General features: G+C 44.6%; 1 protein-coding gene across 3 annotated transcripts in view; it reads left to right on the top strand.

Moving 5' to 3' along the window:
• The window catches only part of LOC139278942 (early endosome antigen 1), a 1,017,310-nt gene that overhangs the window by 815,951 nt on the left and 188,744 nt on the right, over positions 1-12,615 (top strand). For all 3 annotated transcript variants that reach the window (XM_070898220.1, XM_070898221.1, XM_070898219.1), the window contains one exon: positions 5,164-5,290. In XM_070898220.1, coding sequence (XP_070754321.1) covers positions 5,164-5,290 — 127 coding nt within the window. The remainder of the gene's footprint in view (positions 1-5,163; positions 5,291-12,615) is intronic.

The raw sequence follows: 12,615 nt of genomic DNA, 5'->3' as shown, positions 1-12,615 counted from the left end.
GAAACGTTTTTCTGCAGAGAGCTGCGAGGCTGTCAAATTCACAGCTGGGATTAATGGTTGAAGCAGAAAACTATGTCAGCATTCAAGATTAGATTGGATAGGTGAATGAAAGTAAAGGGGAAAAAGGGATATGGGAACAGGGAGGGCAAATGTGACATTTGGGGGTACGTGCCAGTCTGGCCTGAGTGTTCATAGTGCACAACTCAGAGTTCTGGCTGCTCATTCATTCTTTTGCTGCTTCCTAAATGGCAATTGATTTCTCTTATATTGATTGCCATTGGGATTTGGCATTGTAGCCCTTGTATGTAATGTACACCTGCTACATGCAGACTTATTTACCACTGGGCAGAACTGAGAGGATTTCCATGGAACCAGACATCTCACCAGTCCTATCTCCAAAATGAGGGGGCAGGAGGACATCAGAATTTCTGAATCAGCCATTCAGGGACAAAAACAGGATCCACTCCAAATTCCTTCTCCCTGCCCAGATTGTGCTAAATCTGTACCAATAATGTTGTAGAATTTCAGAATTTAAAATGTCTTTAATATTTGACTAAATAGACTTTGGTGATTTGTTTTTTAAACTAGTGCCATATTTTCATCAATTCACAAAAGCAGGTAAAATGGCACTTCTTTCATAATTTACAACTTACACAATTGCAGACACTGACATTTTTAAATATCCAATTCCCAAGAATGCAATTTTGTCAGCAGTAATGAAAAAGTAGCATCCAATTTTAAAACATATTTAAAAATGTCATTTTAACACTTCCCAAACTGCTAACAACCAACTTAAATATTGACAAAAATGTCATGTGAATGCCACTAACATATCCCTGAATGTTACTGTTAGTGACCTTAAAAATTCCCTTGGCAAGGAAATTTCCAACTGCTAACTATTATTATAATTGTTACTGGGCTGTTAAAAGTAGCTTTATTGTAATATTAATCCTTAATACTTCTAAAATAAACACTTAAACCATTTTAAAGGAGGACAACTAATTGATCTCCCATAGCGTTTCTTGCAAACAATTTCTAAATATATTTACTATATTGTATAAGTTGTACTATATATGTACTTTCTGTTCAAATGTTTAAATACCTGTTCACCCAGTCTTCCTCTTCTTCATTCCCTCCTCTTCCCCATTGACTCTTTTAAAAAATTTCCTTAAAGAGAAGGGTCATCGCTGCAGGCTCTGTATTGGGACCAGTGAACTGGTCCCCGATGACAGCCGCGATCCGGCCCGATCAGCCCCATGCATTCCAACAGAGTGCCAATCTGATCGATCGCAGCCAAAAAGAAATTGAAATTACGCAGTAACTATTTGTACTAAGTCTCTCTTCTGCGCATGAGTCTCCCGACGCATGTGCAGAAGCGAGAGTTAGGACAATATCACTGACTCCGCGTCCCCAGCCAAATTCCTACTAACCCTTTTCTGCGCACGCCACGTTGCCTCCAATCCGTCCAGCAGCAGCCCCGAGGCCCAAGCAGCCGAACGCATCCGCCAAGCCCCCCGCAGCCCCGAGTGGGCCCCGAGCCCCCCGCAGCCCCCGAGCTCCTGAGCCCCCCGCAGCCCCGAGTGGGCCCCAAGCCTCCAGCAGCGCAGGGGAGAGCGAGAAGTGGGGAGAGAGAGCCTGCGGGGGGGGGGGGGTGCGGAGAGAGAGCTTGGGTGGGGGGGAGAGAGAGCTTGGGGGGGGGGGCAGAGAGAGAGAAAGAACTTGGGGGTGGGGAAGAGAGAGCCGGGGGGGTGGGGGGGCGGAGAGAGAGCCTGGGAGGGGGGCGGGGGGTGGGATAGGGGCAGGGGGAGAGAGAGAGCCTGCCAGGGTGGGAGGGGCAGGGGGGGAAAGGGAAAGACACAGATGGGGGGGATCGGAAGGGAGAAAGATAACTCGGAGAAGACGGATTACGTTCTTCCTACCCCCTGGTGCGTGTGTTACAAGGGACATTGTTGGATGAAATCCAGAAGTCACGACATTGTCACTATTCTCTTCATACCCAATAAACATGTTAACAATCCGCACATAATGCTCCATTTATGGGGGGGTGGGGGGGCGAGGTATAAGACCTTACGTTTGGGTAATGGACTTCAGCTGGGGGAGGGATGCACTTATGCTGGGGTAAGGTTCTTCAGCTGGGGATGGGAAGCATTTACGGTGGGGTAAGGGACTTCGGCTGTGGGAGGCAGCACACGTGCTGGGATAAGGTTCTCCAACTAGCAGAGGGATGCATTTGTGCTGGGGTAATGGACTTCGACTGGAACTTGGTGGCTTTTGGGGAGATCTATCCTCTGTGGCTTCTGAAGTCAAAATGGATCGAATTACAAATTGGAAATTCACTTAGAACTTGGGCTGGGTGGTTCCAGTTACACAGTCCAGAGGAACTTCAGAGCGTGGCTTATCCTCCAAGGGGACCAATCAGCAATAGATCTGGAGAGCCAATCAGAGAAATGGCTGCATTTCAGTTAGTACAAATAGACGCATCCTTGAAATTATGCATTGCAATAATTTTTCTACTTTAACTTTCGTCTCCCAAGCGGCCAGCCTCCCAAACAACACCTACTGCAGCTGTCGGTATTGTTGCCTGGCGATGCTGCACGGGGCAGAACCGAAGTTTGGGTCTGGGGCACTACCAGGGCGATGCGCTGGACAATGACGTCATGATCTCTGGGCGCAGGAGAGCTTGGCGCAATGTGTTACCGCCGCTGCAAATCCCTCGGCCAATTTAGTAGGAGTTGTTCATTTCTCTGTGCCCAATCGGTAAGTCGTTAGTGCCCCTTTAGCACTCCCAGAGGCGATAACAGGAGGCGCTAAGGAGGTTAATTTCGAGACCCATATCTTGTAAGTAATTTTTTTAACTTAAAACCATTTATACTCATTTTATTTTCTTTGTTCATTTAGAGATCTGGAACAATCGGTCTCTGATTGATGGGAAACCAACTAGAAAGGATGGTCTGTCAGCTAGCCGAGTGACAGAACCCCTCTATCAAAACCCCTCAAATTTTGAACATCTCTATTAAATCTCCCCTTAACCTTCCCTGCTCTAAGTAAAATAATCTCATCTTCTCTAGTCTCTCCACATAACTGAAGTCCCTCATCCCTGGTATAATTCTGGTAAATCTCCTCTGCGTGTACTCAAAGGCCTTGCCATCCTTCCTAAAGTGTGGTGCCCAGAATTGGCACAATATTCGAGCTAATGACTAACCAGTGTTTTATAAAGAAAGAAAGACTTGCATTTACATAGCGCCTTTCACAGCCTCAGGATGTCCCAAAGCACCTTACAGACAATGAAGTACTTTGAAGTGTAGTCACTGTAATAAGTGTAATAAAGGTTTAGCATCACTTTGCTGCTTCTATGCCTCTATTTATAAAGCCAAGGCTCCCGTATGCATTTTGCACAGCTTTATTCAAAGATTTGTGTATGGAAACATGATATTCATCCTCCTCCTTACTTCCTCAACTAAAACCTCCACGGCATTGTCGAGAATCTCCCAGTTGACAATTTTTGCCTTCCAGACCAGAAGCAACGTTCTGGTTGAACACTGTACCTCCCTCCACCCTTTAAGAAGTGCGAGTCACCAAGAACTGACAATCGGGCCACTCCAAAATCCCTCCGCACCCCCCCCCCCCCGCCTCTAAATGGGTAGGCTGTCCAATTACTAGCGCAATTCACGCTGAGAATTAGCCCATCAGATTTAAATGAGGCACGCACCTGTAAAAGGTCTGTGCTTGATGCAGACATCATTATGCGAGCGACATGATCACCGCCCATTTTGTCACATATTTTTAGCCCAATTACCAAAACGCAGTAATTTGTATAAACCAAAAGACAAACTTATCTCCGGCAAACTGTTATAAACTATATACATTAATCTCCCAGTTTATGACATCAACTGAATTATTAATTAGAGTGCTGCTTTATAATCACTCTCAGATGCCAATTATTCTCAATGGAATGGAATAACAAAATATTATGCAGTAGTTTATACCACCAGATTCTTGACATGATTGCTGCTCATTACATACTCATGTAAGACATTCAAGCTAAATATATGTATGGTAAACACATGCATACAAGCTCATGTCCCGCACAGATGGAATCTTACCAACAGATTTAAATGACCTTGCACAGATCATCAACTACACACCATCCGCTGAAATAAATATATCTTCTCTATCTTGTTGAAATGAATGAAACAGGCAAAATTTCTGCAAATCAGTCCAAGCTAAAGGTGTCAAATAAATGCTTTATATTTTTCAATAAGTACTGCTCATTATTATCATTGAGTTACTTCAGATTAATATACACTAGCTACACCTAACAGCACGGCATCAGATTTTGAACTCCAGTGATGTAATGGCAATAAATATGAGTGGTGTTCATTGAATTATGTAGGACAGCACCATACTCATTATGAATATCTCTTTGAAAACCTGTAAACTTTTAGCATGCTGCTTGCAAGCGTAGCTGCTGAATAGGTCAGAGGTCACAAGCTGAACTACTTTGTCACACAATGCCAGTTTACGGAGATGGTAAACCCTGCTGACACTGTTTAACTGCTGCTTCGTGAGATTAGTTTTCATGTCAATTCTAATCTAGCATCTTTTGACATCTGAAATCATCTTTTAAGAAGCCAGATCAAGTGTAGCCCATTTAAAAATATATGGTGGGGGGGCAGGAATTTGTCTCCATTGCACCCAATTTCGCTGGGCACAAATACCCGCCCCCCCCGCCGGAAATGCTCTGGCCGCCAAATTGGCAAGTGGTGACTTCCAAAGGAAGCTCACCTAAAACATATTTTGTGGTTAACATGCTCAATAACAATGACTACAAGGAATGTTGCTCTTACCACGTAGCCAAATAATCCATCTTCTCCAAATAAGCAATCCGTGCACAAACAGGCAATTGTGAAGATACAGGATAGGATAATATTGACTCCATTATGTTTGTATAGCAACAGTTAAGTGGCTCAATGGTACAGTCGGAGGAAATAAATAACAAAAATAACGCGAAGGTGCATAATTTGCAATTATATTTTGTTTTTTCTCTTTTTATCTGGATCATAAACATTGTTTCTATCCGACAGTTATGGGAGCACTGAGTGAAAATGCTTTATTGGTATGACTAATTAAATCATCCCTTCATTTTAAAATTTGTACTTGCAGGATCTTGCACAAGTCAATGTTCAGAGTTCTGGATATGTTCAGGAAATCAGCAATTACCAGGGCATGGTGCACAAGATGAACATGCAGTTGACCTCTGCTACAGAACAAAAGAATAATAGTATTAAAGGTACTATAAACACATTTTTTGTTATATTGGGGTGAAAATATCATCTTTGATAGTGTTTTAATATCTTACAAGCATATCGTTGACTTTTTCTTTGAGAAAGGCGTTAGAAAGACTATGGAGCGGATTATAACTCTGAGCAGGTTTCTGGCGGAGACCACTCCAGCGAGTTGCTTTCCCACCAGCTGAGGCGATTTTAACTGCAGGGCCTGATTTAAATACCGCCGTTTCACTTCCTGCATGAAGAAGGGGGCGAGCAACTGCCAGCAGATGAAGATCGCATGGCACTTGGTTGCCCATTGATTTCCTGCTAAGTGACAAGGAGAAGCTTTCGGGAGGGAGGGGCTTCAGAAGTCTCTTTTGGGACCAGGAGAAGCACTCCCGCTCCTTCTGGCCGCACAAAGGAAAGTTTTAAACTTATCTTATGTCCTCATACCTGCTGCAGATCTGCTTCTGCCTAGTGAGAAACAGCTTCCCCGCTCATGCCCCAGTTAGAATTGCATCGGAATAAATGTGATGTGATAGAATGCCAATTTACATAAATTTATGAGGTTCCTGCCTGCTTTAGACAGGTACCTCCTCCACTTGCAAAACTCTGCAGGATAACATTGTGAATGGCCAGGATCTGAGTGGATCGGTAACCTATTGATTGTTAACTATGCACCCAGCCAGTTTCCACCGGGCATGTAGGGTTAAAATCAACCTCTTTAATGTGATTTCTGTTTTAACAGCTAGTTTAAACTAACAACTTAAAAAAAATTAAATCTTGGTTAGATTTTCTTACACCATCCTAATCATATATTTTAGGTCATTCTGGTTAGTGCAGTCTGAAAGTGTTTCTTGATTTTAAAGACCAAAAGCCCAAAAGCATTAGTAAAGACCGATATTACTACAGCATTACAACCTCTGCACAGATATTTGAATATATGATGTCAACAGGTTATCATGGATGTAAAGATTAGTGATCAGAAATGGAAATAGTTGACATTTAACAGTACAAATATAACGTCCTGAAACCGGAAACCTCGGGACCAAGGCCATTCCAGTTTTCGGGTTTTTTCGGATTTCGGAGAAGAAATCCGACGTCTCGAATCCGGAAATCCTTGGGCCGAGTTTCGGGTATTTCCGGATTTCGGAGAAGAAATCCGACATCCCGAATCCGGAAATCTCTGGGCCGAGTTTCGTGAATTTCCGAATTTCCTACAGGAAACCTCGAGGCCGGGCCGGGCCAGGCTGCGTATCTTTTTAGATTCATGCTTGGAGAAAGATATGTACAGATTAAAAGTACGGTTTTCGGGAAATATTTCCAGATTCCAGACAACGACTCTTGCAATCTGCATAATGTCCGGTTTTCAGACAATTGCGGTTTTTAGAACTCCGGATTTCGGACGTTCTGCCTGTATTCTCTGAAAATGGCTCAACTAAAAAAGGTTTAAAAATTATTTCCTAATTAATTTTAAGTTCAATTCACTACCATAATATTTTTCAGTGACAGTATCATCATACTCTTGAAGCTCCTGAAGTGTTGTATTTCCTGAATCTTTTTCACTACCTTTTCCAAGATTGTTTTGTAGGAGTACAGAAAATATCACATTTAAACCTTTTTGCATAAAAACCATGCTCCAAAACTTAGCCAGTATTCAGTTTTATCATTCTGGTGTGGATTGTAATATCTCATGAAATAACTCAATACATTATCCCATGCATACAATAAATTTATAAATTCAAAAGTGTTGCATGCTGGTGTTGGGGGGAGCAGTGGAGGAGATCGGAATGGTTGGGGGAGATCGGATGGGCTGGAGGGCCGGGGGGGGGGCGGTGTGCGGGTGGGTGGGTGGGGGGAGACCAAAGACTGCGGGTGAGAGGACAGAGAAGGGAGGGAGGGATCTGAAAGGCCGGGGGTGGGGGGGGGTAATCACATTGTGGCTCGGGGGGCGATCTGATCGCGGAGGGGGTCCAATTGCTGAGGGGGAAGCAGGTTAGCTTGGTGGGCTGGGGGGAAGCACTCCTGCTCCTCCTGGCACACAAACAATACTGGAAAGGCACTTACCTCTTCCATAATCATCATAGGCAGTCCCTCGAACAGAGGATGACTTGCTTCCACGTCAAAAATTTCCCAGGTGTTTCAATAATGGACCTAAAATTCCAGGTCCGAACTAAATCTTGAAGGGTGGAAGATGCCTGTGCTCCGATTTTTTTTCCATGCAGCAGTCCTCGCCTCCCTTTAGCTGTTTCTCAAGGCCTGGCCGGCCGCATTAAAACTGGAAGTGAGATCAAATCTGAGGCAAATGTCCTCATTAAATGAGGGATCTGCTTCCTGCGAGCAGATTGGTCCGTTAATGATCATACTTTTTGTGAATACCAGTTTTAGTAGTTGCAGTAGTGTATAAGTAAGTCATCTATGTCACTGAAATCAAAGTTGACCCTAATTCTCTCTCCTAAACAAGTTAAGCACCTAAGGGGAACTCTCGCATCTGTTGCAGACCTCAAAAATCAGAGTAGTGCCACTGTAGAATAGCTCACATAATGCCAATCTTTAAAGGGTATAGAGATGTTGTGGATAAAGTATTAGAACATATCCAAAAAGAAAGGATAATGAAACATCTAGATGAGTGTGGTATGCTAAGAGGAAGTCAGCATGGATTTATGGGACAGAGGTCTTGCCCAACAAATTTACTGGCATTCCGAGCAAATTACGGGCCTACAACAACACAAAAGAAAAATACTGCGGATGCTGGAATCTGGACTAAAAACAGAAAATGCTGGAAGTCTCAGCAGATTAGGCAGCATCTGTGGAGAGGAAGCAGAGTTAACGTTTCGTTCGATGACCCTTCGTCAGAACTGGAGAGTGTTCAGAAAGAACACATTCTTAACAAGCACTGAAAGGGGGAGGGGAAGAAAGAACAAAAGGGAAGGTTTGTGATAGGTTGGAAGACAGGAGAGATCAGAATGACAAAAGGGTGATGGCCCAAATTTAAATGCTAATGTCAGGAGTTAGAAAAACATTAGTCGAGATAGGATGTGAATGGTGGGATAATGACCAACTGCCATTAGAGACAAGGAAAAAAAAAGAAACAGGCTCGGTTGGGGGGGGGGGGGAGCCAAAGATTGGCAGCGGCTATGCTGTGAACTTGTTGAACTCTATGTTGAATCCAGAAGGCTGTAAAGTGCCTAAACAAAAGATGAGGTGCTGTTCCTCGAGCTTCCGTTGAGCTTCGTTGGAACAGTGTAGGAGACCGAGGATGGAGAGGTCAGAGTGGGAATGCAGTGGAGAATTAAAGGCGACTGGAAGCTCGGAGTCACACTTGCGGACTGAATGGAGGTGCTCCGCAAAGCGGGTCACCCAATCTACGCTTGGTCTCCCCAATGTAGAGGAGACCACATCGTGAGCAGCGAATACACTATACTAAATTGAAAGAAGTACAAGTAAATCACTGTTTCACCTGGAAGGAGTATTTGGGGCCCTGGATAGTGGGAAGGGAGGAGGTAAAAGGGCAGGTGTTGCACCCCCTGTGCTTACACGGAAAGGTGCCGTGGGAAGGGAAGAGGGTGCTTGGGGTGACTGCAGAATGGACCAGGGTGTCGCGGAGGGAGCGGTTCCTTCGGAATGCTGAGAGGGGACGATGTGATTGGTGGTGGGGTCACGCTGGAAGTGGCGGAAATGGTGGAGGATGATCTGTTGAACGTGGAGGCCTGAAATTACAAGCCTGTTGACAACAGCATTTCTGAGGATGTGATACATTTAGGTTTTTAATACCATATGACACAATTACTCCACAGTGTAGGAAGGCATGGAATTGGAGGTGGATTCAAACTGGGCTAAACCAGAAAAGCAAATGGTAGTTATAAATGAAGCTACGACAACATGGCACAGGGTCACTTGCCAGTGGGATTATTGCTAGAGCCATTGCTGTTTATGATTTATTTTTTAAACTCATTCTCAGAAATGAACATCACTGACAAAGCTTTCATTCATTGCCTATTCCTAGTTGAAAAGTTAATAAGGTGGTGGTGGGCCTTCATTTTGAACCACTGCAGTCCATGTGGTGAAAGTACTCCCACAATGCTGTTATGTAGAGAGTTCCAGGATTTTGACCTCACAACAATGCAGGAATGATGGTGATGTATGTCCAAGTTGGGTTGCTGTGTAACTTGAAGTAATGGTGCTACCTTGCCTCTACTGCCCTTGTCCTTCTAGGAAGTGTAGGTCATGGGTTTGGGAGGTGCTGATGAAGAAGCCTTGGTGATTTGCTGCAGTGCATCCTGTAGATAGTACACACTGCAACCACGGTACCATAGTGATGGATGTTTAAGCTGGTGGATGGGATGCTGATAAAGCGGACTGCTTTGTCTTGGATGGTGTTGAGTTTCTTGAGTATTGTTGCAAATGGAGACTATTCCATCACACTCCTGACTAGTACCTTGTAGGTGGTGGGAGAGGCTTTGGGGACTGCTGTGGTGAGCCACTTGCTGCAGAATACCCAGCCTCTGATCAGCTCGAGTAGCTACGGCATATATGTGACTGGTCCAATTGAATTTTCTTGTCAATGGTGACCTCCCAGGTTAATGTTGAAGGGGAATTCGACGACGCTAATGGCATTAAACCACCGCCCCTTGACATTCAACAGCATTGCCATCGTCAAATTCCCCACCATCAATATCCTGGGGTCACCATTGACCAGAAACTTAAATGGAACATAAGAACACAAGAAATAGGAGCAGGAATAGGCCATTTGGCCCTTCGAGCATGCTCCGGCTTTTAATAAGATCATGGCTGATCTGATCATGGACTCAGCTCCACTTCCCTGCCCGCTCTCCATAATCCTTTATTTCGTTATCGCTCATAAATCTGTCTATCTCCGCCTTAAATATATTCAGTGACCCAGCCTCCACAGCTCTCTGGGCCACAGAATGCCAAAGATTTACAACCCTCTGAGAGAAGAAATTCCTCCTCATTTCTGATTTAAATGGATGACCCCTTATTCTGAAACTATGTCCCCTAGTTTTAGTTTCTCCTATGAGTGAAAATATCCTCTCTGCATCCACCTTGTCGAGCCCCCTCATTATCTTATATGTTTCGATAAGATCACCTCTCATTCTTCTGAACTCCAATGTGTATAGGCCCAACCTACTCAACCTATCCTTATAAGTCAACCCCCTCATCTCCGGAATCAACCTAGTGAACCTTCTCTGAACAGCCTCCAATGCAAGTATATCAACAGCAGGTCGGGGCCATAAAAGAAGCAGCGAGCTGCGGCCATGGGCAGCGTGGAGGCCCTGACCTGCGAGGAAACAGCAGCAGGTCGGGGCCATAAAAGGAGTGGCAAGTGGTGCCCATGGGCAGCGTGGAGGCATGCCACTTTAAGGTACAGCGCGAGCTGGTGCAGGAGGGTGATGGCTCTGAAGAGTGACGTCATCAAGATCCAGGTCGGTGATTGGAGCATGGGCAGATACAACAGGAGCAGCGAGAGACTGTGGAGTGATGTGATTGGGGCCCAGGGGAGGCGCGAGTTCGGGGCCAGGGGTCCAAGGGCAGCACGGGCTAGCCCACACTGCGATATGTGTGTGCACTAGGTCCATGCAGCAAAGCTGGTCTCCAGTCGTTTTGGGTAATCCTTGCCACTGGACCAAGACCTAGCTCTTGTGTCAAGCCCGTGTGGTGGCTGGTGTGCTGTAGTTCGGGTCCTTCATTAAAACATCTGTGAACTCGTCCTTTTTTTGGCATGGAAGCAAGTTATCCTTGTTTCGAGGGACCGCCTATGATGATGATAATGATCCTTCCTCAAATACGGAGACCAAAACTGTATGCAGTACTCTAGGTATGGCCTCACCAATACCCTGTACAGTTGTAGCAGGATTTCTCTGCTTTTATACTCTATCCCTCTTGCAATAAAGGCCAACATTCCATTTGCCTTCCTGATTGCTTGCTGTACCTGCAGATTAACTTTTTGTCTTTTATGCACAAGGACCCCTAGGTCCTTCTGTTCTGCAGCACTTTGCAATTTTTCTCCATTTAAATTCTAATTTGCTTTTCTATTTTTTCTGCCAAAGTGGATAACCTCACATTTTCCCACATTATTCTCCATTTGCCAAATTTTTGCCCATTCACTTAGCCTGTCTATATCCCTTTGCAGATTTTTTGTATCCTCCTCACAATTTGCTTTCCCACCCATCTTTGTATCATCAGCAAACTTGGCTACATTACACTCGGTCCCTTCATCCAAGTCATTAATATAGATTGTAAATAGTTGAGGCCCCAGCACCGATCCCTGCAGTAGTTACTGTTTGCCAACCAGAAAATAATCCGTTCATCCCGACTCTCTGTTTTCTGTTAGGTAGCCAATCCTCTATCCATGCTAATATATTACCCCCAACCCCGTGAACTTTTATCTTGTGCAGTAACCTTTTATGTGGCACCTTATCGAATGCCTTCTGGAAATCCAAATACACCACACCCACTGGTTCTGCCATTTCTCTGTTCGCTATTATTAATTCCCCAGTCTCATCCTCTTGGGAACCAACATTTACTTTAGCCACTCTTTTTTCCTTTTTTCTTTTTTCCTTTTTCCAGCCACAATTATTATGGCTACAAGAGCAGGTCAGAGGCGCGAGGTATTCTGTGGTGAGTGATTCACCTCCTGACTCCCCAAACCCTTTCCATCACCTACAAGGCACAAGTCAGGACTGTGATAGAATATGCTCCACTTGTGTGGATGAATGCATCTCCAACAACACTCGAGAAGCTCAACACCATCCAGGACAAAGCAGCCGTTTGATCGGCACTCCAGCCACCACCTTAAACATTCACTCCCTCCACCATTGGTGCAATATAGCTGCAGTATATACCATCTATAAGATGCACTGCAGCAAAAAATGATTAAGAAAAGGAAGATAGACTTTCAGAAGGCGTTCGACAAGGTCCCACACAAGAGATTGATGTGCAAAGTTAGAGCACATGGGATTGGGGGTAGTGTGCTGACATGGATTGAGAACTGGTTGTCAGACAGGAAGCAAAGAGTAGGAGTAAATGGGGACTTTTCAGAATGGCAGGCAGTGACTAGTGGGGTACCGCAAGGTTCTGTGCTGGGGCCCCAGCTGTTTACACTGTACATTAATGATTTAGATGAGGGGATTAAATGTAGTATCTCCAAATTTGCAGATGACACTAAGTTGGGTGGCAGTGTGAGCTGCGAGGAGGATGCTATGAGGCTGCAGAGCGACTTGGATAGGTTAGGTGAGTGGGCAAATGCATGGCAGATGAAGTATAATGTGGATAAATGTGAGGTTATCCACTTTGGTGGTAAAAACAGAGAGACAGACTATTATCT

This window comes from Pristiophorus japonicus, chromosome 13 (genome assembly GCF_044704955.1).
Source record: "Pristiophorus japonicus isolate sPriJap1 chromosome 13, sPriJap1.hap1, whole genome shotgun sequence".
Lineage (NCBI taxonomy): Eukaryota > Metazoa > Chordata > Chondrichthyes > Pristiophoridae > Pristiophorus > Pristiophorus japonicus.
Note: the sequence above shows the minus strand (reverse complement) of the source record. Positions and strands in the feature narration are given on the sequence as shown.